Source organism: Lepidochelys olivacea (genome assembly GCF_965140295.1).
Source record: "Lepidochelys olivacea isolate rLepOli2 genome assembly, chromosome: 3".
Taxonomy (NCBI): Eukaryota; Metazoa; Chordata; order Testudines; family Cheloniidae; genus Lepidochelys; species Lepidochelys olivacea.
In genome coordinates this window covers 83,940,397-83,966,147 of record NC_140413.1, presented here as the reverse complement: position 1 = coordinate 83,966,147, position 25,751 = coordinate 83,940,397, and the positions used below count along the sequence as shown (strand labels likewise).

The following is a 25,751-nucleotide window of genomic DNA, read 5'->3' as shown; positions in this document are numbered from 1 at the left end:
GATGGTAGTGGATTTTGCACTAGCTACCCTGAAGCAGTTGTTCTAACTAAGAGGCTGATTCTGTGGCAAAAGCCCTTTTCACTATTTTTAACACAGTGGGTTCCCCTAAGGAGATTTTATCAGATCATGGGTCAAATTTCACATCCCAGCTATCCAGTGAATTATTATGGAAGTTATGTGGAGCTAAACAGTTAAGGACTGCCTTATATCACCCAGAAACAAATGGTTTGGTGGAGAGGTTTTGTGGGACACTGAAATCAATAAAAAGAAAAGGAGTACTTGTGGCACCTGAGAGACTAAAATTTATTTGAGCATAAGCTTTCGTGAGCTACAGCTCACCTCATCGGATGCATGCAGTGGAAAATACAGTGGGGAGATTTTATATACACAGAGAACATGAAACAATGGGTGTTACCATACCCACTGTAACAAGAGTGATCAGGTAAGGTGAGCTATTACCAGCAACGGGTTACATTGTTTTGCTTTTGAGTGCAGTTATGTAACAAAACAAAAAAAATCTACATTTGTAAGTTACACTTTCACGATAAAGAGATTGCACTTCAGTACTTGTATGAGATGAATTGAAAAATACTATTTCTTTTATCATTTTTACAGTGCAAATATTTGTAATCATAAATAATATAATAAAGTGAGCACTGTAACTTTGTATTCTGCGTTGTAATAGAAATCAATATACAGTATTTGAAAATGTAGGAAAACCAAAAATATTTAATTAATTTCAATCGGTATTATATTGTTTACCAGAGTGATTAATTTTTTAATCGCGATTAATTTGAGTTAATCACCTCAGTTAACTGCGATTGACAGCCCTAAATATAATCACTAAAAACTATACCAAGAAGTGCTAAACAGCATCTTTCTAAAAGGTAGACCACCCCTCCACTCCACAAACACCATGCTAAAAAGCTAAGCTGATAGATTTAAAAGCACAGGCTTAGAACTGAGTTTTGTATTTTTTGTGAAATATCGTCCCAAATCCCATACTTTGTGAAAAGCCACCATTGTCAGATTAAGAGAGTTAGAAGGAAATATTCTGATGGCTGATTTTGTAGTTGACAGTTATGACTGAGATTTTAATGTGTAACATTGATGTTGACAGGTTTCAGAGTAGCAGCCGTGTTAGTCTGTATCCGCAAAAAGAAAAGGAGTACTTGTGGCACCTTAAAGACTAACAAATTTATTTGAGCATAAGCTACAGCTCACTTCATCGGATGCATTCAGTGGAAAATACAGTGGGGAGATTTATATACATAGAGAACATGAAACAATGGGTGTTACCGTAACAGCTCACCTTAAGTGATCACTCTCGTTACAGTGTGTATGGTAACACCCATTGTTTCATGTTCTCTATGTATATAAATCTCCCCACTGTGTTTTCCACAGAATGCATCCGATGAAGTGAGCTGTAGCTCACGAAAGCTTATGCTCAAATAAATTTGTTAGTCTCTAAGGTGCCACAAGTACTCCTTTTCTTTTTACTGATGTTGACAAAACTAAACCAAAACAACAGTTTTAGCTATCAACATTTTATGTAAACAATTCTATTACTATAAACACAAATCATTAAAGAAACTAAATTTAGCTTATAAATAAAGAAAACATGGCATGTTACAATTGAAGTTCCCAGTTACAACACTGAATTAAAGGATGCGATGCGAATTTACTAAACTCTCCTTAATTTTAGTAACACATTATGCAAACTATTTTTGTTATGTAAGGTTTTGAATTATATTAATTATAAGGTGTGACCAACTAATCAAGTTTTTTTTACTGGGAAAGTTATGATGTAAGGTAATTTAACTTTATTTTTATGTATTTACTAAAAATAAATTGGTACTAAGTTGCCCCTTCTGTCTGGTTATTGCAAAAGCAAAGGTAATGACGCTTTTACTTCATTTTGACATTTTCTGAAAAGCTTCCTACCCACCATCACAACACAATTCTGCTCAAGCTTCCCTGCCCTTGCAGAGATTACACAACAGGAATGTAATAGTCCTATAAGCAGTGACATGCTGTTTCACGCTTGGATCATCAGAGGGACTCATGAAATTACCACTGACAAGGAAGTAGAGAATTTCAAAGTCCCTTCTGAAACTACATGGGAGCACAAATATCATTGTCTTACCATAACAATGACAGTGTTCTCCAGTTTGAGTTGTGCTAATAATTCAACATTTACTTAGTTTTCTATTATGTTTAGACTAAAATCTCAGTTTTGGTGTAAAGTTGTAGAAATCACTAATTTTCATTAAGTTTGGAGTCCTAGGTAAACAAAAACAAAATGAAAAAAAGACTGGAAAGGCAGAGTGATTAGAGCACAGGACATTGAGCTGAAGGACAGTCTTGTGCTTAAGACACTAACCTAGGATTCCAAGGATCAATGCCTAGTTCTGTCAGATTCTCTGTGTGACCCTGGACAAGTCACAATCTCTGCCTCTCCATTCCCTATCAGTATAATGGGGATGATAATATTTCCATTCTCCTTCTCTTGTTTGTCTCATTTGTTTAGATTGCAAGCTCTCCAGGGCAGAGACCATCTCTTATTAAGTACATATATTGGGCTTAGCACAATGGGGTCCCCATTTCAGTTAAGGCCTCTAGATGCTATGATAATTCAATTAAATAATAAATAATAAAATAAAATAATAATGAACCAGAATAGATGGATATTATTCCTAGCTCGGTTGCTGACTTTCTGATTTGGCCTGGAAGTTACTTAACCTCACTTTCCCTGTATAGGGATAATTATACTTACCCAGCTTTAAAAAAGGTGCTTTGATATCCTCAGATAAAGTTGCTTTATTAAGTACAAGGTATTATAAAACTGAACTTAATTTCAACTGTTTAGTCTTCCGATTCTTAGCAGATCAAAACACTACAGATCTCTATCCTGCAATCACAGGGTGCAAGTCCAGTTCACATATACATATCTAAGCTAACTCAGGCACTGGAGCAGTGACATTCAGACAGCACGGGCTGCACAAACCCACATGAAACCCTGGATAATTACTCTGCTGGCTAGCTCATATTGAAGCCCATGCTGCTGTTACTTTACTGCTGTGATGTCCAAGCTAGCTAGATTCAAGCTAGCTCAGATATGTCTACACAAGCTTCAATCACACAAAAGCAGATACATCCTTAAAGTATAGAACACTAAATTAGATAAAAGTTTTCAATCATACATACAGTATATGTGAATCATTGCACTCTTTCATATCACTAAATAGTTTAAGAAAAGACTTACAGCCAGAATCATTCTTGCCAGTTTCAGGCCAAGTGGGTCTGAACCAATGTCAACTAGTTTATATAATATCTTCAGAAGCGCACTTCTTCTTTTAAATCTCTTTCCAAACAGGTTTCCTTCTTCCAAGGCTTGATGGAGACTGGTGCAGGCAAGGTAGAGGTTTTCTATATTGTCTTCTATTTGTGAGGATGGAGAGGAAAATAAAGTTAATTATCAAGGCCATCCATTCAATCAACAGATACAGACAGAACACCAAAAAGAGAAATGTTTGCAAAATACTACACAAAATAAGGTACCCAATCAATTTTGTAGTGTTCTGATACTTTAATACAAGAGTTTACAAGCATTTTTCATACATCAAATCATTTTTATGTTACTCTTTTAAAAACAATAGCTCTTTTTAAGCCAAGTGATTCATAGAGGCTACAGCAACAAGACAAATCAAGACATTTGAGGATAAATCTCAAATGAAACGTTTTTTAATTTGTTAACAACTAGATTGACGAAATATCAACTAGGAACACTTAACTTGTGGTGAAGCTGGAAGAATTCATTAAGGATTTCCATCAAATGCTACAGGCAAAAAGGAACTGACAGCTGAAGAAAGTTATTCTGTCTATAAATCCAACCCACAGACAATCATATGCTTGCTGTTGTATGGGTTTCAAAAATAGATTTATATATGAGTTTTCAGAGCTCTTATACACACCATAGAGGTTCAAGATGAATGCAAAAGGATGTTTAAACAGGCATCCCATTTGCTATTCTGAGTGCCTGACATTATTTAGAAACGCAACAAAAACAAAACACACATGAAACTACCAGAAAATCTCTATCCTCACCATAACCCAATCACTCACATATAATCTACATTAGGAGAAAATAACTCACGTCTATCTTCTAAACATTAATTTTCTGTTTAAATATTGGATTTTTTCCCCTTAAGGTTATATCCATTTAGTATTTAAAGTATATCATAAGCTTACTTGAAATACAGTACTGCCATTATTCACATGTATTTTCACAGGTTGCATTCCTCAGTAGAGGCAGAGTAATACGCAAGTGGTTAAAAGCAGTTAGCTCAAACAAATAAAAATCAGTATCAAATTAGAAGGAAAAACTCATCTTAACTTCCGAGGCTTACCAAATTGCCCTATGAAAATGGGCCGGCTGGGTAGATGTTTTACAATATTTTTTGAAAGGATAAAAGGTACTTTTTTTTCTATTTCAACTGCTAAAGAAAAGACAGTTACCTTTTCTGTAACTTGTGTTCTTCGAGATGCGTTGCTCATATCCATTCCACAATAGGTGTGCGTGCTCGCCACGTGCACCGGTGCCGGAAGTTTTTCCCCTAGCAGTACTCGTGGGAGGAGCGCCCCCCATGACCCCTGGAGCAGCGCCTGCCTGGCACAGTATAAGGGGGGCTGGGCTCCCCCCACCCTCAGTTCCTTCTTGCCAGACAACTGCGACAGAGGGGAAGGAGTGCAGGATGGTGAACAGACAGGAGCGACACATCTTGAAGAACAGCAGTTACAGAAAAGGTAACTATCTTTTCTTCTTCGAGCGATTGCTCATGTGTATTCCACAATAGATGATTCCAAACTATATCTGTTGGAGGTAGGTAGGAGTTCACAAACTCTCGGGGTGGAGTACGGCCCTGCCGAACCCAGCGTCCTCCCTGGTCTGGGAGACGATCGCGTAATACGAGGTGAATGTGTGAACTGAAGACCACGTGGCAGCCCTACAAATGTCCTGAATGGGGACATGGGCCAAACAGGCAGCCGACGAGGCCGGTACCCTAGTCGAGCGTGCACTCACAACTAGTGGGGGAGGGAGTCCTGCCACATCATAACAGGTACGGATACACAAGATGATCCAGTTAGAGAGCAGCTGACAGGAGATTGGCCGACCTTTCATGCACTCAGCCGAGGCGATGAACAGGTGCAAGGACTTCCTGAATGGCTTCGTCCGCTCCAGGTAGAAAGCCAGAGCCTGTCTCACATCCAGCATGTGGAGGCAGTGCTCCTCATTGGACACATGGGGCTTGGGGCAGAGGACAGGAAGAAAAATGTCCTGACCCATGTGATAGGGGGAGACCACTTTCGGGAGAAACAAAGGGTGTGGTCAGAGCTAGACATTATCTTTATGAAACATCATGTACGGGGGCTTGGAGGTCAGGGCCCTGAGTTCCGAGACCCGCCTAGCCGACGTGATCGCAACCAGGAAGGCCACCTTCCACGAGAGGTATGACCAGGAGCACGTAGCTAGCAGCTCAAATGGTGGCTCCGTGAGTCAGGCCAACACCAGGTTTAGGTCCCACTGTGGGACTGGGGGCCTAACATACGGGAAGAGAGGATCCAACCCCTTAAGGAATCAGCCAGCCATAGTATGGGCGAATACCGTATGGCCCTGCACTAGCAGATAGAAAGCCAATATGGCCGCCAGGTGCACCTTGACTGACGAGAGCACCAGGCCTTGGGCTCTAAGGTGAAGGAGGTAAGTCTAGAATAAACTGGATCGGGGCAGCCACCAGAGAAACTCCCCACTCATCTGCCCATCTGGAAAACCGAGACCACTTCCCCAAGTAGGATCGGCATGTGGAGGACACGCTGAACCCCTTCCGAGCAAGTCCTTTCCTCCCTACCTAACCATTGAGCAGCCACGCCGTGGAGTGCCACTAGGCTGGGGTGGAGGCGGCGGCCCTGGGCCTGGGAGAGCAGGTCTGAGCGGGACAGCAACTGTCACGGCAGCGCAACCACCAGGCCCGTGAGGGTCCCGTACCAATCCTGCCTGGGCCATGCCAGGGCAATCAGAAGGATCCGGGCCTTGTTCGTCTTTAACTTTTCCAGGACCCTGACAAACAGCGGGAACAGGGGAAAGGCATAGAAAAACTGGCTTGACCAGGATAGGAGGAAGGCATCAGATATAGTGCCCCGTCCCAGCCCGCCCCAGAGCAGAACCAGGGACAGCAACAGTTCTGCCGAGTCATGAACAGGTCCACTTGAGGAGTTCCCCACACTTGGAAAAATCTGTGCACCACCTCTGGGTGGAGAGACTACTCATGCTAAGAGGATAAGTCCCTGCTCAAGGGATCCGCCTCCGTGTTCCAGGCGCCTGGCAGATGTTGTGGGCTCTACAAAAGTCCCACAGCCTGAGGGCTTCGCGGCAGAGGATCTGGCCCTGCCTCGCCTGTTGATGTAGAACATCAAGGCTGTGTTGTCTGTGACGACCCTGACCACCCGGCCCTCCAGGTCATGCATGCCAGCCGTACTGCCCTGAGCTCCTTGACATTTATGTGGAGGGTCAAATCCTGAGCCGAACACAGATCTTGGGTCTGAACGTTCCCCACATGAGCCTCCCATCCCAGGTCTGACGCGTCGGACACCAGTTCCAGCGACGGGGCCCTGCCCCTGAATGGGATCCCTTGGAGCATATTTCTCGCAGAGGACCACCACCTTAGGGAGGTGATCACTGGCTCAGGCACTGTGAGGACTTCGTCCGTCCTGTCCCTGGCCTTGGAGAACTCTGAGGCCAACCAGAAAGGGAGGGGCCTCATCCTGAGTCTGGCGTGATGGACCACACACATGCACGCCGACATGTGACCCAAGAGCTGGAGGCATGCTCTGGCTGTTGCACCGGAAACCTGGTGACAGGTTTGAGACTCTGAAGGGGCTCATCGACACTGTCCGGTGGGAGGGAGGCTTTGGCCGACGAGGCATCCAGGACTGCCTCGATAAACTCTATGCGTTGTACCGGGCCCAACATGGATTTGGTGTTGTTTACCAACAGGCCCAAAGTAGTACATGTGGACAGAAGGAGTGCCACGTGATCCGGCACCTGCGACCGGGAGCTGCCCTTGACCAACCAGTTGTCCAGATAAGGGAAGATCTAGACACTCCCGGCGTCTGAAGTAGGCTGCCACCACCAACATACATTTCGTGAATACCCTGGGGGCAGTGGACAGGCCAAATGGGAGGACCGTAAATTGGTAGTGTTCCTGCCCCACTATGAAACAGACGAAGTGTCTGTGCCCCTCGAATATATGAATGTGGAAGTAAGCATCCTGCAGATAGAGGGCAGCGTACCAGTCCCCAGGATCCAGGGAGGGAATGATGAAGGCTAGGGAGACCATGCAGAACTGGAGCTTCACCATGTACTGGTTCACGCCTCGCAGGTCCAAGATGGACCTGAGCGACCCCTTTGGCCTTTGGGATAAGGAAATAGCGGGAGTAGTACCCCCTTGCCTTTGAACTCAAGGGGGTTTGGGCAGGGAGGAAGTAAACTGGAGGTTGTATCCCTGGAAGATGGTGTTCAGGACCCATCGGTCCGAGGTCAGCCACGACCACTCCGGGAGGAAGCACACAACCGATTGGAGAAGGGAAGTTTTACTGAGGGTAGATCCCTGATGAGAACTGGCAGGGCACCCCCAGGCATCCCGTCAAAACTGCCTTTTCCCTGTCTACTTACCCTTCGAGGACCCAGGCTGGGGGGCAGGCCAAGACTGCCTCTGTGGGTACCTCTTATAGTCCTGCGACTTCTTATAAGCAGTCTCCTATTTTGAGTGGGTGGCCTAAGCAGGAGTCTGCTGCGGCTCGAACTTAGGTTTAGCTGGAGCCAGAACATAAAGACCCAGAGTCTGCAGAGTCGTGCGGGAGTCTTTCAGGCCATGCAGCTTTGTATCCGTTTGTTCCGCAAATGGAGCTTTGCCATCAAACGGGAGGTCCAGCAGGGAGGTCTGTGCCTCGCTGGACAGCCCAGAAAGAAGCACCCACAACACCCTTCTCATGGGCACAGCGGAGGTCATGGACCACGCAGCCATGTCTGCCACATCCAAAGCTGCCTGCAGGGTTGCCCTGGCAGCCCCCTCCACCAGCACTTTGAACAGGGAGCAGTGCCGACTAGTCCATGGCGCCGACGGGTCGCCACACACCAACACCGCAGTGCCAGGTGCCGACTTGGAGCGGCGGTCAGCGCAGACTCCATGAGGATAGTCCGGAGCCTAATGTCCCTTTCTCTCTTGGTCTGAAGCTTAAACGACTTGCAAATCTTGCAGTGATTGCGGAGATGGGTTCCCCCCCAACAGCGCAGACAGTCCATGGGCGGATCACTCACTGGCATAGATGGCCTACAAGTGTCGCACAACTTAAAACCCGGGGCATGGGGCATGCCCGGGCCCAGGTGTTCTAGCTAAACTAAACTAAACTAACTACAGGTACCAACACTGAACAAACAAGCAGTTCTGAGGACGAGCTATAGCAAAGCTGGAGTAGAGCAGTTCCGACGCACCTTCACTGGCGGCAAGAAGGAACTGGGGGCGGTGGGGAGGGAAGACGCCACTCCAGTGGTCACCAGGGGCGCTCTCCTATGGGTACTGCTAGGGGAAAAACTTCCAGCACCAGTGTACGTGGCGAGCATGCACACCTACTGTGGAATACACATGAGCAATCACTCCAAGAACTTTTAAAAATACAGTCAAACCATATAGACTAGGACCTTAACTTCTGTATTTTATTAGAGTGAATTTAGCATTCGTGAGAGGTTCTAGATTGACGGCAATAGAGAATAAAATGCTTTATTTATCCACAAAACAGGTACAGCTCCGGCATCGTTAATGAAGGCTTCCCCATCCTGTCTCATCAATAAGCTTCAACCTTGAACTGGAAGGATTATTCCTCTAAATGATGTGATATGCAATCTTAAAATGAGAGTTTTTGTCTCTTTGGCATCTCTCTTGGGACAATTACGACCAATTGTGGTAGTGGTATCTACGCTGTGGATAGCTGTCCACTGAGAACTGGACTGAAGCTACCAATTCATTTCACACAGGTGGAGAACTAGAGTACTTTTTCCACTGCAAAGATTTACAGCTAGTATACTAACTTGTCCATATCAGAAAAAGCAAGGTCATGATATATGTGATGCGAAAATGTCAAATCTAAATAAGCTTTCTAATCTATATACAGTCTTATACCTACTGATGAAATATATTACTTATTACCTACTCCTTGTAGGAGTGGTGGAGAGGGGGGCTCGTGAGCGCATCTGTGCATGCACACACACACACACAGATGTGAATTCCAAGGCAAAAACATTTTAAAAACAGATAAAATTGAGAGTACATATCAGCAATTTGTTAAATGTATAAACAGATTACATGAATTATCCCCAAAACAAATATCACAAACCCAGAACTTTCAAAGGCTTCTTTTGAAAGAAGTCCAACCATGTTAAGATATGGAAATGCATAGATGATGTACCCAAACAACCTTAAATCCACCTTCTAGTAATGTCATGAAGTACCCATACGATGATGATTAGGGTATAATAGTATTTGTAGTCCCCGATTCAGTGTAATTGATTTTTAAAGGCACATTAGATTTTCTCCCCCTCATGATGTCACCACAGGCTGGAGTCATTATTGAATTAGTAACCTCACCTCTAGAGTTAAAGGTGCATTAAATGTGCATTTCCATACCTTAATATGTTTGGATTTCTTTTAAGATTATATCACCAATATGTACTTCAATCCTTCTCCAGTTATTCATTGTTTTTAATCCAGGAATTTCCTTTTAAAAAAGGTTAAAATTTCACACATGAACACTAAACAAGAAACCCAGAATAACGTTACAATGTGATATTTCTAATGATCTTTTAAAATTACATATAATATGTAATTAACTTTTGGGGCTAGATTCAGCAGTACATTCTGGCTGATTTAACCAAATCAGAAGCAGCATAAAATGACCAGAGGGTACTAGTCAGTTTCCCCCAGGTACTACTCCCCACATTCCACTATGCACACCTCTCCCATAATTTCTCTCTTCTTCCCACCCCCATACTTCTTCCCTACTCACACTCCTCGTTATTTCCTCTCTCCTCCTGCCCCACACAATCACCTACACCGTGCGTGTACACAAAAATTTCTCCCAATTACCCTCTCCATTGAGTAGATCTAGAAGCCTAGAGCCGGCACACCCTCTGGAAGCGGCTCCTAGATGGGGGATTCGGGGGGGGTCTCTGTGTTCTGCTGCCCACAGGCACCGCCCCCACAGCTCCCATTGGCCGCAGTTCCCGGACAGCAGGAACTATGGAGTCGGCGCTTGGACAGTGTGCGGAGACCCCACACCTCCCCCGTGGCCGTAGGGCCATTACAGCCACTTCTGGGAGCAGCACAGAGTGAGGGCAGGCAAGAAGCCTGCCTTAGCTCCGCTGTGCTGCCGGCAGCGGTGGCCGGGAGCCCCCGGGCCCTTTTAGATCACCAGGACTCCTGGGCAATTGCCCTCTTTGCCCCCCGCACTGGTGAGTCTGCTGTGCACTCTCTAGAAGGCTCAGTCAAAATTGCAATCACTGCATTCAATGAAGCGCAATGACTATTCTACTTCTATTCCCCAGATGACACAAGAGAAAGCAAGATCACGATTCTAACCCCATCTCTACACCCGTCAATGGAGAAGGAGTTGCATGCGACTGAGAGAAGAAATTAAAACTCATGAACAGCTGCACTCCATCTGCATGTTGGGGAACTGAGGGAAACAAAATACCTTGTGTTGCTTCCTCTGGACCGGTCCAGTTGTGCATCACCCCTGACACTGAAATTTGCAAAATGGCTAAATTTGCTCTTAGTGAATAGAGAAGTACTTTTTTGTCTCATAACAATCATCTGAAGGGAGTATGATAATTGTAAGAGCTTGGATAACAATCAAGGCCAGAATTTTTTCAAGCTCAGATTGTCAGTTTTGTACGAGTATTTTGAAAAAGGGGGAAAAGTCTCTCTTATTAATATACTAATATGCAGAACCAACCATATGACTTAAGTAAATTCATATGCGATTAGCTGAAAGAATTCGAAGTACAGTAGAATCTCAGAGTTATGAACACCTCAGGAATGGAGGTTGTTTGTAACTCTGAACAAAACGTTATGGCTGTTCTTTCAAAAGTTCACAAATGAACACTGACTTAATATAGCTTTGAAACTTTACTATGCAGAAGAAAGATGTTGCTTTCCCTTTATTATTTAGTCGTTTATGTTTAACACCGTACTGCACTGTATTTGCTTTTTTTTTTTTTTTCCCTTTTCTCTTTTTTGTGTCATTGTCTCTGCTGTTGCCTGAATGGATACTTCCGGTTCCGAATGAGGTATGTGGTTGACTGGTCAGTTCGTAACTCTGGTGTTCATAACTCTGAGGTTCTACTCTATATGGTTGTATACAAACACTAAATATTGCATTACTAATAGATCCACTCATTTAAATTATGGATTCCTGAACTGGCTTAGAAATAAATACTGTAACTGTGCAGGGAAGGCCCAAATAAAGGAAGTATAGCATGCAGCTAAAAGAGGGGATGACTATTCTAACTTTAGTCAACAAGAACATTAAAGAAACAGCAAAATTGTTACCCTGAGTGTTTCATAGTACTGTATTCACCTATCAGTTGGTGAGAAAGGACTGAAGACAGATTTTTAAAAAGAAGAAAAAAACAGACTATTAAAAAATTAAAAATATGTTCTTGTTCTAATATATGCAAGTGTAAGATCCACTCCAACTCTATGCTCTGGAGAAGCTTTTTCTCCTTTTTCAACACCATCCCACTCTCCAAACCCTCTAATTAGCTGGCTTCCATTGGGCTATCTTAATTTAAACTAAGAGCTGGAATACGTGGCAGTTTCAAGTTTCTGCTCAGTGATCTTCCTTAAATCAGCTGATAAAAGTGACATATAGGCCAAGGGCACCGGAACAGGTGGGGCCAGGAGTAATGCCCCCCCCCCACTTTTTACCAGCCATAATAGAGAGCAACGGAGAAGGGGTGGAGAGGAGCAAACAGAGGGCGGGATCTTTGGGGGGGAAGAGGTGACAGGGGAAAGGATAGTGCGAGGGTGGAGACTTAGGGAGAAGGAGCTGTGGGGGGCAGAGCCTCGGGGAGAAGGGGTGGTGCAGTGTCGGAGTCTCAGGGGAAGGGACAGCGGGGGGTGGGGGGGTGGAGCCACAGTTCAGGAACACACAGCCCACCCCACACACACACACACACACACACTTTTAGGGACCTTCTGCCACTCCTGGTACAGGCAGAGTGTATCCTTTACTCCTAAATCAGAGGTTCTCAAACTGTGGTCCGCAGACCACCAGTGGTCCGTGAGCTCCATTCAGGTGGTCCGCGGATAGTTCCCTCTAAGGTGCGCACCTTGGCAGCCACACACGAGAGAATGAAGAGCCACCCATCTAATTAGTGGAGGTGCAGGCGTGGCTCCACTAATTAGGTGCCTGGACCCTGAAGATGCACATGTAAGGTGAGGTGGTGGCCTTGTGGGAGAATAGGAGGTAGGTGGGAGGGGGCAGTGGGGTGAGAAGAGGGGGTGGGGGGGAAATTTGGGATGTGCAGGCCAGAGAAAGAGGCAGGGGTAAGAAGCCGGTACCAGCCCGTACGCTGCCAACGTTAAAGCTTTAACATCGCAGCCCCTTCCCAGCCTCAGCTTTGTGGCTGCTGTGGCAGAGGAGAGACCCCTCCCCACCCTCCTTCCCAGACCCAGTTCGGGGGCTGCCGTGGCGGTGGGGAGAGGGCACATCCATCACATTAGAAAGGTAAGAATACAGATATTAAAATAGGAGTTGTGTGCTTTTATCTGTAGAACAAAAAAAGTTTTTATATATATTAGTGTTTTTATCCAAAACGCTTTACAATAGTTAGCTAACGGTACAAGCAACATTTGGAAAGATCATTAAGTGGTCCTCTGAGACCCTCAGCAATTTTCAAGTGGTCCACAAAGATTGAGAACCACTGTCCTAAATGATTAAGCATTTTGGGCCACTTTCCTCCATTGCCTTGCACACATGTAATTATTTACACATGTGCAAAGTTTGTGTAAAACAATATTCTGATTTTGCAATATTTTACACACAAGGTTGCCCAGGGGTCAATGCAGCACAAAATAAGGCATTTTAACTTTACACAGACTTCTAACCTGCCTGTGAAAGATAACAAGGGTGTCTTCATATACTCCATTAAGGAAAGAAAACAACAACAATTTTGTACAAAAGCAACTTTAAATGGGTTGCCTTGCATGTAAGTCATGAGTGAGGAAATTCAAAATTAAGCCTTCCTCGCCATATTCAATTTGCTCTGTAAAATGTATATTCACCATTACTGAAATATCCAAAAAATATTACCTACCATTCTCTAATTCATACATAATTGGTACAATCTTTACATTCCAGTAGTTTTCTTCCTCTTCTGTTTCATTTACTCTTGAGTCATTCTCTGAGCCTTCAAAATACATTTAAAACATAATCATATATTAGGTGGAGGTTTTAACTGCAGCACAAATAAACTTTTACAAGTATTTTATGCACCAGGTTAACTGAAAATGTTGCAATTTGCTAACTTCTGATTTGTCCCCCAATCCCAATTTTTTAAATTTAAACTCTCTCAAAAATAAACCCTTCAAACAGAAATCAGATTGGATGCCTTTCTAAAAGGTATGCTCTTGTTCAATCAGAAGCCGAGGATCAAGATCAAGCCTTCATAAAGCAGCACTGGTGAAATTCTATGGCCTGTGTTATATAAGTCAAACTGGATCATCATAATGGTTCCTTCTGGCCTTAAAATCTATGAATTTATTAACTCAATTTTCAAAATTGCGGTAAATAACTTATTATAGCATTATTATAATAGTGGCCAGATGTCGTCTTTGATTACAGGGATATAAGTTTGAAGTACGAATGAAGGAAGGACCATTCCCCTCAACTCAGAAATCCCATTCTTTACACCCGCCATCCAAAATCTAGCAGAAAAACCTGGACTAGGAATAATATGCCTTCATATGATCTGTACAGTGTTAATTATAGCCAGCTGATCAGAATGCTCAAGAGAGTGTGGTAGTGCTATCCCTTTTGGTTCAAGCAGTTAGACAATATTTGCTGTGTCATGGGTTGTTTCTATTAGTAGAAAAAATGTATGAGAATAAGGTATATTCTTTGAGGCAATCATTATTTACAAATGTTAGCCTATATATATATATGTTAGGCATTATATACACCACATTAATAGGTATTAATTGCACGGTATTAATAGAATATACATTATATATATTTGTAAGTGGTGGGAAGTTATGTTAATAGAATGTATTATGCTCTCCCAACAATTCTGTTCACCCATGTCAAGAATACCACCGTATTTTGCAAAGCTGAAGTCAGCTTTGAACTTGAAAATAAGAAACCTGTCAAAGGCAAAATACATTAATGTTCTGCCCCAGTACAAACGGGGGAGGTACCTTCCACAGTAGTCCACAGACTAGTACGTGGACTACTAGTATACAAAAGAAAGATAAGGAAGGTACAGAATAACTGGGAAAAACTGGTGAGTTGGATTTTAGTGATGTAGAGAGAGTTTTGCAACTTGTAAAAATTGTCAAAAAAATGGGTGATCGGGCAACAAAATGGCAGGTAAAATTAAATTTTGATAAGTGCAAGGCAATGCACATTAGAAGACAAAATCCCAACCATACATACAAAATGATGGGATATAAATTAACTATTACAACTCAAGAAAGATCTCAGAGTCATCATAGCTAGTTCTCTAAAAATATCTGCTGAACATTCAGCATCAGTCAAAAAAACCTAACAATGTTAGGAACGTGGCAAATAATATGTCATAATACCACTACATAAATTCATGGTATACCCACACCTTGAATACCATGTACAGTTCTGGTCACCCTCTCTGAAAAAAAGATACCTTTCTCTGTACCTTTTCCAATTCTAACGTAACAAAAATGATTAGGGGTATGAACAGCTTCCATATAAAGATGGATGAAAAAGACTGGGACTGTTCAGCTTGGAGAAGAGACAGCTGGGGGCGGAATATAATTGAGGTCTATAAAATCATGAATAGCATGGAAAAAAGTGTTATTTACCCCTTCACATAACACAAGACCCTAGGGTCACCTCATGAAATTAATAGGCAGCAGATTTAAAACAAACACAAGGAAGTACTTCTTCACACAGCACACAACCTGTGGAACTCATTGTTAGGGGATGTTGCGAAGGCCAGAAGTATAACTGGGTTCAAAAAAGAATTAGATACTTTCATGGAGGATAGGTCCATCAAAGGCTATTAGTCACTATGGTCAGGGATGCAATCCCATACTCTGGGTGTCCCAAAACCTCTGACTGGCAGAAGCTGGGACTGGACAACAGGGGATGACTCACCTGATGATTGAGAGGGAATGAACAGAACAAGGCAATTATCTGGCACTGGCCACTGATGGAAGACACCCCTGCCGCCCTACAGCTCTGTTGCTAACTGGCCTGACAGTGAGGCCTGTATTTTGGGTGCTGGCTCCTGTCATTTCAGCTATCTTACTCCAAAAATGAACTTAACTGCTTCTTACATTTATCCTGAATGAAATGCAGCTGTAATGCCCACTGGCTTCACTGAGGTTTCACCCAACCTCCATTATAACAGTATATATCCAAAAAACACGTGAGACTTCCAAAGCAGACTGTGAAGAACTTCAAAAAGATCTCACAAAACTAAGCGATTGGGCAACAAAATGGCAAACGAAATTTAATGTGGATAAATGTAAAGTAATGCACATTGGAAAAAATAACCCCAACTATACATACAATATGATGGGGGATAATTTAGCTACAACTAATCACGAAAGAAATCTTGGAGTCATCGTGGATAGTTCTCTGACAATGTCCACGCAGTGTGCAGCGGCAGTCAAAAAAGCAAACAGGATATTAGGAATCATTAAAAAAAGGGATAGAAAATAAGACAAGAGAATATCTTATTGCCCTTAAATAAATCCATGGTACGCCCACAACTTGAATACTGCATACAGATGTGGTCCCCTCATCCCGAAGAGGATATACTGGCATTAGAAAAGGTTCAGAAAAGGGTAACTAAAATGATTAGGGGTTTGGAACAAGTCCCACATGGAGAGATTAAAGAGGCTAGGACTTTTCAGCTTAGAAAAGAGGAGACTAAGGGGGGATATGATAGAGGTATATAAAATCATGAGTGGTGTAGAGAAAGTGAATAAGGAAAAAAGTTATTTACTTGTTCCCATAATATAAGAACTAGGGGCCACCAAATGAAATTAATGGGCAGCAGGTTTAAAACAAATAAAAGGAAGTTCTTCTTCACACAGCACACAGTCAACCTGTGGAACTCCTTGCCTGAGGACGTTGAGAAGGCTAGGACTATAACAGGGTTTAAAAGAGAACTAAATAAATTCATGGAGGTTAAGTCCATTAATGGCTATTAGCCAGGATGGGTAAGGAATAGCGTCCCTAGCCTCTGTTTCTCAGAGGGTGGAGATGGATGGCAGGAAAGAGATCACTTGATCATTACCGGTTAGGTTCACGCCCTCTGGGGCACCTGGCATTGGCGACTGTCGGTAGACAGGATACTGGGCTGGATGGACCATTCTTATGTTCTTAAATGTGAGGTTTGTGATATCAAGATATAATTCCGCATTACAACACACAATATAAATGTTTCTCTCCCTGAGACTTAAGCTAAATGGAGTGTTTCTTTGGTGGTGGTGGTGGTGGCGGCATAGTTGCTCTCTGGAGTACCTCAAAACTGAAGTGGAGATTTTCAAAAGTACCTCAGGGATTTAGAAACACAAGTCTCATTGATTTTCAATGGGATTTGTGCTCCTAAATCCTTTAGGTGCTTTTGAAAATCTTATTACTAGCTCCAATGGTGACATCTTGAAGGCAGCAGTTGGCTTGCTATACAGGAAACAGAAAAAGGTTCAGAGAGGATGGCTACTAAAAGAGAGAAGAGGATTTTGAGAGGATTAAAAAAAATCATATTGCTAAGGCTCCTGAAAATTTTCTTGGACCTTTTTATTGGCTAGTTTCAAGGTGAACGATCTGTAGTATATTATTTTAGCTAATGGTGAACCTCAAATATCTGAGAATTTTCAAACATAATATTTTGTCTCCTTTACTCCATTAATATAAAATATCATTAAAATACTATCCACAGCCCAGAGGAGTGGTATCGAACAGGTGACTGAAAACTGAACCTTGAATTAAGTTTTTTCACTTCCCAAATTGACAGGAATTAGGTGCAGTGTGGAGTTGGGGCACTTGCTTCTTAGGGGAATTTTGGAAAAAAATAACTCTAAATTGGTTTACAGCAGCATCAATTGACCAGAAGCATAACTCACTAAGTTCCAAGCCTCTTGGCCAGAGAAGAACAACACTGAGAAGGTAGTGAGGACCATACTTAAACAAAGAGTAGATTGTACATAATGACAACCAAAAACTAAACAAGATCTCCATGAAGGTGCAGTGAGTTCTACCAAATTCTCTACAGACATGAAACCTGCAGTCTAGACTCCATCAGATTGTCCCACATCTTCTGGCCTCCTTTGATTCCATTTTGAAAAAGGGTTGGATTGGTCATATCCCATGAGCAAAGAACATCCCCAGCATGGGGAAGTCCTTAGCTGGTACCGTGGCTGTTCCAAAGCCCGCTGAAGGCAGTGGGAACCTTTCTATTGACTTCAGTGGGCTCTGGATAAGGTCCATAGAGAGAGTTCCTCCCTTATCACCCTTGCACAGAGAATGAGAGGGGGTGGAGAGGAAAATCAAGGAGAGGATCATGAGTAAGTGCTCTGGCTATTCTCTCCTGATGGACAGCCTCTTAGGGCTATTGTAGAGCCAGCCTGCAGTCTCCCTGCACTCTGCAGAGCAGAGACTGGATGTAACAGGAAATGTGGGCCACTATTTATTAAGTCTTGTGGCATGTTTCTCTTATTCCAAAATTATTCAAACTCTGTTGTAAATCAGTCTTTTTTTTATCTCAATGTTTTAATCACGGAATCCAAAGAAACAGTTACAATAAATTTCTAGTTCAAGATAACTTGTAGGATTTACTTTTTCAAAAAAAAAAAAAATAGCTGGAAAACAAAGTTCAGACATTACTTGGTTGAATAAAGTGATCCAATCTGTAAATACCAGAGTATTAGACAGATAAGATGGGTGAGGTAATATATGTTATTGGTCCAACTTCTGTTAGTGAAAGAGACAAGCTTTCAAGCTACACAGAGCTCTTTTTCAGGTCTGGAAAAGGTACTCAGTGTCACAGCTAAATACAAGGTGAAACAGACTGTTTAACATAAGGAGTTAACACATTCGAAGGGACCATTCAAAGCAATTTACTCTGTTAACACCCCTGAAGTCACAGGACAAAAAAGGGGGCGGGTGGCTAGTGGTTTACAGATTGTTGTAGTAAACCATAATGCCAGTGTTTTTATAAAAAGACCATGATTTTTAGTGTCTAGCAGTTAGGAATTTAAGCTTCCAGGACTATCTTTTGATAGCGTTGTGCAGGTTTCCTTTGAGGATGAGAACTGAGAGGTCAGATATGGAGTGACGCAGGGAAGAAAGGTAAGCAGCAGGATACGGACCCTGGACTTCAGGAAAGCAGACTTCGACTCCCTCAGGGAACGGATGGCCAGGATCCCCTGGGGGACTAACTTGAAGGGGAAAGGAGTCCAGGAGAGCTGGCTGTATTTCAAGGAATCCCTGTTGAGGTTACAGGGACAAACCATCCCAATGAGTCGAAAGAATAGTAAATATGGCAGGCGACCAGCTTGGCTTAATGGTGAAATCCTAGCGGATCTTAAACATAAAAAAGAAGCTTACAAGAAGTGGAAGGTTGGACATATGACCAGGGAAGAGTATAAAAATATTGCTCGGGCATGTAGGAATGAAATCAGGAGGGCCAAATCGCACCTGGAGCTGCAGCTAACCAGAGATGTCAAGAGTAACAAGAAGGGTTTCTTCAGGTATGTTGGCAACAAGAAGAAAGCCAAGGAATGTGTGGGCCCCTTACTGAATGAGGGAGGCAACCTAGTGACAGAGGATGTGGAAAAAGCTAATGTACTCAATGCTTTTTTTGCCTCTGTTTTCACTAACAAGGTCAGCTCCCAGACTGCTGCGCTGGGCATCACAACATGGGGAAGAGATGGCCAGCCCTCTGTGGAGATAGAGGTGGTTAGGGACTATTTAGAAAAGCTGGACGTGCACAAGTCCATGGGGCCGGACGAGTTGCATCCGAGAGTGCTGAAGGAATTGGCGGCTGTGATTGCAGAGCCATTGGCCATTATCTTTGAAAACTCGTGGCGAACCGGGGAAGTTCCGGATGACTGGAAAAAGGCTAATGTAGGGCCAATCTTTAAAAAAGGGAAGAAGGAGGATCCTGGGAACTACAGGCCAGTCAGCCTCACCTCAGTCCCTGGAAAAATCATGGAGCAGGTCCTCAAAGAATCAATCCTGAAGCACTTGCATGAGAGGAAAGTGATCAGGAACAGCCAGCATGGATTCACCAAGGGAAGGTCATGCCTGACTAATCTAATCGCCTTTTATGAGGAGATTACTGGTTCTGTGGATGAAGGGAAAGCAGTGGATGTATTGTTTCTTGACTTTAGCAAAGCTTTTGACACGGTCTCCCACAGTATTCTTGTCAGCAAGTTAAGGAAGTATGGGCTGGATGAATGCACTATAAGGTGGATAGAAAGCTGGCTAGATTGTCGGGCTCAACGGGTAGTGATCAATGGCTCCATGTCTAGTTGGCAGCCGATATCGAGTGGAGTGCCCCAAGGGTCGGTCCTGGGGCCGGTTTTGTTCAATATCTTCATAAATGATCTGGAGGATGGTGTGGATTGCACTCTCAGCAAATTTGCGGATGATACTAAACTGGGAGGAGTGGTAGATACGCTGGAGGGGAGGGATAGGATACAGAAGGACCTAGACAAATTGGAGGATTGGGCCAAAAGAAATCTGATGAGGTTCAATAAGGATAAGTGCAGGGTCCTGCACTTAGGACGGAAGAACCCAATGCACAGCTACAGACTAGGGACCGAATGGCTAGGCAGCAGTTCTGCGGAAAAGGACCTAGGGGTGACAGTGGACGAGAAGCTGGATATGAGTCAGCAGTGTGCCCTTGTTGCCAAGAAGGCCAATGGCATTTTGGGATGTATAAGTAGGGGCATAGCCAGCAGATCGAGGGACATGATCGTTCCCCTCTATTCGACATTGGTGAGGCCTCATCTGGAGTACTGTGTCCAGTTTTGGGCCCCACACTTCAAGAAGGATGTGGATAAATTGGAGAGAGTCCAGCGAAGGGCAACAAAAATGATTAGGGGACTGGAACACATGAGTTATGAGGAGAGGCTGAGGGAGCTGGGATTGTTTAGACTGCAGAAGAGAAGAATGAGGGGGGATTTGATAGCTGCTTTCAACTACCTGAAAGGGCGTTCCAAAGAGGATGGCTCTAGACTGTTCTCAATGGTAGCAGATGACAGAACGAGGAGTAATGGTCTCAAGTTGCAGTGGGGGAGGTTTAGATTGGATATTAGGAAAAACTTTTTCACTAAGAGGGTGGTGAAACACTGGAATGCGTTACCTAGGGAGGTGGTAGAATCTCCTTCCTTAGAGGTTTTTAATGTCAGGCTCGACAAAGCCCTGGCTGGGATGATTTAACTGGGAATTGGTCCTGCTTTGAGCAGGGGGTTGGACTAGATGACCTTCTGGGGTCCCTTCCAACCCTGATATTCTATGATTCTATGATCATTTTATGAAAAGCATTCACCCATGGATGATAGGGTATTTTTGTCTTTTATCATTTTTCTGTCAGAGTTCATTTGAGAGCATAGTGAATGTCTGGTTTCACCCATAAAGCTCTCATTGGGGCATTTAGCACACTAGATGAGGTATATCATGCCTTGTTATAGGCATGTGTAAGACTCATGGATCTTGAAAAGTGTATTGGGAGAGTATTGATTATTGTAGCAGTGGAGATATGACTGCAGGTATAATATCTGTTATAGCAGGATCAGAAGAGAGGGTTCAGGAAAGATTCCTTTTAGGATGTGGTCACCCTAAAGTGTGGGTTGTAACTGTTTAGTGATACCCCATAGGGGATTCCAGTGTGGTGTAGTGGGTGACAACTATCGGTATGGCGCCAAAGAGGTTTTTTCCCCTGTATTGAAGTATGCTCTCTCAGGGTATTTGGATGGTCCGTTCCATGATGCAATCTACTCCCCTCAGGTGGGGTGTCCTTGTTTGAAGGCAGTTTTAAGTGTGCATCATGGACTTTCTTCCTGAAGCCTATTCTGTGATATCTGAAGGCCTGGCTGTAAATAACAGATTTTTTTTAGTGTGTTTGGGGTGGTTTCTGGATCTGTAAATGTGTGTTAACTACTTATGCTAAACAATCTGTTCCAGCATGTATTTAGCTGTGACACTCTGAGTATCCTTCCCAGACCTGAGGAAGAGTTCTGTGTAGCTTGAAAACTTGTCTCTTTCATCAAAGGAAGTTGGTACAATAAAAAAATATTACCTCACCTACTTTCTCTCTCTAATATTCTGGGACCAACGTGCCTATGGTGACACTGGAAACTCCAGAGCACGTATAATTTTACTTGACAGACTCCTTACCTGATCAGAAACTGTGTCTCCTGACAGCATGTGCAAACTAATGTAAGAATCTGCACAGTTCATTCATTGTATAAATCTTAGTGTAGTAATTATTTTACAAGAACAGAATATACAATATAATAATAACGTAAGAGTTAAGAGGCTTTCTTCCTGTGATCAGTGTCTCAAGCCTTAAATCTGTGCGTCTGTGCTGAGAGCATTTGGTTGGGTGAAACAAGGAGGATTAAGATTCATAACTGACCATTTTAAATGGTTTCACTTTTAAAAATCAAAATTCTGTAGCTTAATTTTCACTATTCAATGTGCCCATTGTAAAAATTTATAATATCTATTTCTAGGGCTTATGTAAAATGGCTGCTGTTTCATGTAAAATATACTGAACAGATAGGATTTTTAAAAGATTATTTCTTTTGCAGACTTTTTTCATTCCCAAATGAAATGAGCTGATAGTATTGTTTAGGTTCCAAATGACTAGTAGCTCATTTAATAAAACACTGCACAGAATTTGCCATGAAGGGAAGCTCTGCTCTGAACAATGTAAGAGAACAGAGGTGAAATAGGAGTATTAGAAAAGCTCACAGTGCTGCTTCCTGCCACAGTCTAGATGCAGATGAATTACTTTTCCTCCGCCCTTATGATTCTGACACCCCATCCCTGAATTCATGTAAAAAACTCAATATTGCAAGAATGTATGTAGCAACTTTATACACCTGATTAGTCCCAATGAATAAGATTATTTGTGTGCATGTTTGCAGTGTGAGGGTAAAAGGTCACACTAAAAACTAAAATATGCTGTAAATCTAAAAGGTTATTCAGTTTTCATCAGAGCATAGAGCAGTCTCTCTCTTAAATCTCTCACATACACCAAAAAAACATGGAATCCAAAAACCAAAAGTAATTTAATTAAAATCAGGTATTTTCATACTACCTGTTTCCACAATACCTTTTGAACCTCCCTGAAAAAAAATCATAAGTAGCCTTTAACATGCAATATTAATTCAAACAACAAAAATTAGAAGCACAAAATGTTGTGATTATTCAAAAAGACAACAATATAAAAAACAATAAGGCTTTGTATTTCTCAGTCTTGGAAGATTTTTTTTTGAAGTGTTGGTGAAAATTAATAGTTTCAGTACGTTAGTGATAGTCCTTAATCTTCTAACTGTGTAAATTATGATTCAACGGGATACCGATACTCAAGCAAAAAGTTCAGCAAAAAAGTTTTCTGTCTCAGTGGTTTATAGGTCTTAACCACAGCTTCACATTCTGGTCACAAAGAAATGACATTAAATCGTCTGCATTTATTGGTTGCTGTTTTTAGCATGTAAATACAAGAGCCTTAGCAACACTGAGTTTTAGAGAGGGACACAGTACCTGATTAATCTTTTTAGCTTCTTTACAGAATACCCTCTGCCCACAAGCACACTAAACTTAAAATACACTATTTCCTCTCTAAAATGTTATAGTTAAAAGTGTATCGCTGAAGTCATATTTGAAAATATCTACATTTCAGTGAGAGATTTTTTGTTGTTGTACACAAATCAGGAGGGAAATGTAAATCTGAGTTGATATTGGTACCCCATAATTTATTCTGGAGATAGCTGAAGACCAAATGTGTGTCTGACCTAACAAAACTGAAGCATTTTATTTTATTTTATTTTATTTTATTAATAGGGTTCTTAATCAACTAAATTTGAAAATAAAAAGTTCTGCTAATACATATGGCCTCTTCCGTACTATATACAAATTTATGACACTTATGTACATGTAAAACATGAGCAACAAACTACTGATCACTTCCTGTAAAACCATAAGCACCCACAACTTCAACTAAAGTCACTGCAAGTAAAGTGAAGTGCACCTCACAGGAGGCACTCAGCATCTTCCAGGATCAAGCCCATACTTAAAGAAATATAGCTTTAAAAACCAGCAAAACAGCTGCTGTACGTTTACCAAGCATTTGTAACTGTGCACTTTTAACTTGCATGTTAAAAATATTATAAGAGAAACGTTATTTATTGACTATCTGATACGCAACTACAACAAAATTCACACGCACAGAAAAGAAGTTGAGGGCCATAACCTCAGCTGGTGTAAACTGGTATAGCCTCATTTTGCCCTAGGTATTCATACCCTTTACACTGGTGGTCCAAATTCTCAAGGCAAAATATAAGAAAATTAGTACTTCTGAAACATCAGGAAATCACATTTAACGGCTCTAAAGGTCAAATATATTAAATCTCAAATATTATTCTTCTGGATCTACAAAAAATTTTAACGTTTTTTAAAAAGCACTGTCCAGTGATGCATAAAGAAATGAAAAAAGGGAAACACAGAAATTGAATGATTTCTGCTTGTGTGAACTTCCATCTGCAAATGCAAGTAAGGTCAGGCTTGACAAAGCCCTGGCTGGGTTGATTTAGTTGGGGATTGGTCCTGTTTTGAGCAGGGGGTTGGACTAGATGACCTCCTGAGGTCCCTTCCAACCCTGATATTCTATGATTCTATGATTAAGTGTTGTAAGCAAAGAAAAACAGGACCAGAAAAATGAATTGAGAAGAGATTTCAGAATATTGTACCTGCTTTGCTTCCTGATTTATTCCAGCCACTGCTGCTTGGATTTGATGAAGCCTTGTCACCATTTTTAATTTGGTCACTAAAAGAAATAAGCACACAAAAAAAATTCTACTAAAGTACAATAACCAAAATGTTTCCTTCTCAAATGCAATACCTAAAAGAACACTGTACACTATAATTAATAAGTCAATATATTTTTACACTTTCCAGTTAAATTATTATTTTGACCATTCATACAAATCAATTATATTTAAATAGAAAACTTTCCATGACATTTAAGAAGGAAAACTACAAAAACAATAACACATTTATGCCACAAGATGTCACTATTATGGAATGTAAAAACTGATGTGTTTCTATTTGTAGACATAACACTGAAAGCTGAAGAAACACATTTCACACAGATCTATTTTTTACTGTTATCAAACTAAATTTGGACTCATCTAATTTTAAAACTTGTAAATTCAGCATTTTACAGAGCCTTAATATAGGGAATATGATACAGCAGGGGTGGGCAAACTTTTTAGCCAGAGGGCCACATCAGGGTGCGAAACTGTATGGAGGACTGGGTAGGGAAGGCTGTGCCCCCCAAACAGCCTGGCCTCCTTTTCACCCCCTCCCTCTTCCCACCCCCTGACTGTCCCCCTCAGGACCCCCCCGCTCCTTGTCCCCTGACTGTCCACTCCTGGGACCCCCCTGTCCCAAATCGCCCCCCCCCCGGACTCCCATGCCCTATCCAACCCCCCTGTTCCCTGACCGCCCCATCACAGGACCTCCACCCCATCCAACCACCCCCTGCTCCCTGTCCCCTGACTGCCCCCTGGGACTCCCGACCAAACCCCCCCACCGCCACATGTGTGCCACTGTCACCCCCTTACCATGCCGCTCAGAGTGGAGGAGGGGCCGGGGACTAGCCTCCCAGGCCAGGAGCTCAGGGGCCGGGCAGGACGGTTCTGCGGGCTGGACATGGCCCATAGGCCATAGTTTGCCCACCTCTGTGATAGAGTGATTTGTGTTTATCAAAATAGTTTGCGCGCTAAAAATTTATATTGAATATAACAGCATTCTTCAAAGACTGGGGGAACAACTCAGTTGACCAACGTTCATCAGCGGAAAAGTTCTAATTTCCAAGTCTCTGAGAGAGCTATTGCTCATTGCATATAATGACTGTTCTTTTTGTCCATATACTACTGTAACCGCACCACCTAGCCCCTGGTTTGTAAAGCAATTTTGAACATAACAGTTATACTGGGTCAGACCAATGGTCCATCTAGCCCGACATCCTGTCTTCCAACAGTGGCCATTGCCAGGTGCTTCAAAGGGACTAAACCGAACAGGCAGTCATTGAGTGATCCATCCTCTGTCCTCTCCTCCCAGCTTCTGGCAGTTAGAGGCTAGGGACACCAAGAGCATGCAGTTGCATCCCTGACCATCTTGGCTAATAGTCA

General features: G+C 42.5%; 1 protein-coding gene across 2 annotated transcripts in view; it reads right to left on the bottom strand.

The window, feature by feature from the left end:
• Positions 1-25,751, bottom strand: part of ARMC2 (armadillo repeat containing 2) — a 135,424-nt gene that overhangs the window by 69,682 nt on the left and 39,991 nt on the right. For both annotated transcript variants that reach the window (XM_084623454.1, XM_084623455.1), the window contains exons 7-9: positions 24,306-24,382; positions 13,433-13,525; positions 3,266-3,441 (exon numbers count right to left, since the gene is read on the bottom strand). In XM_084623454.1, the coding sequence (XP_084479580.1) occupies positions 3,266-3,441; positions 13,433-13,525; positions 24,306-24,382 (346 nt within the window). The remainder of the gene's footprint in view (positions 1-3,265; positions 3,442-13,432; positions 13,526-24,305; positions 24,383-25,751) is intronic.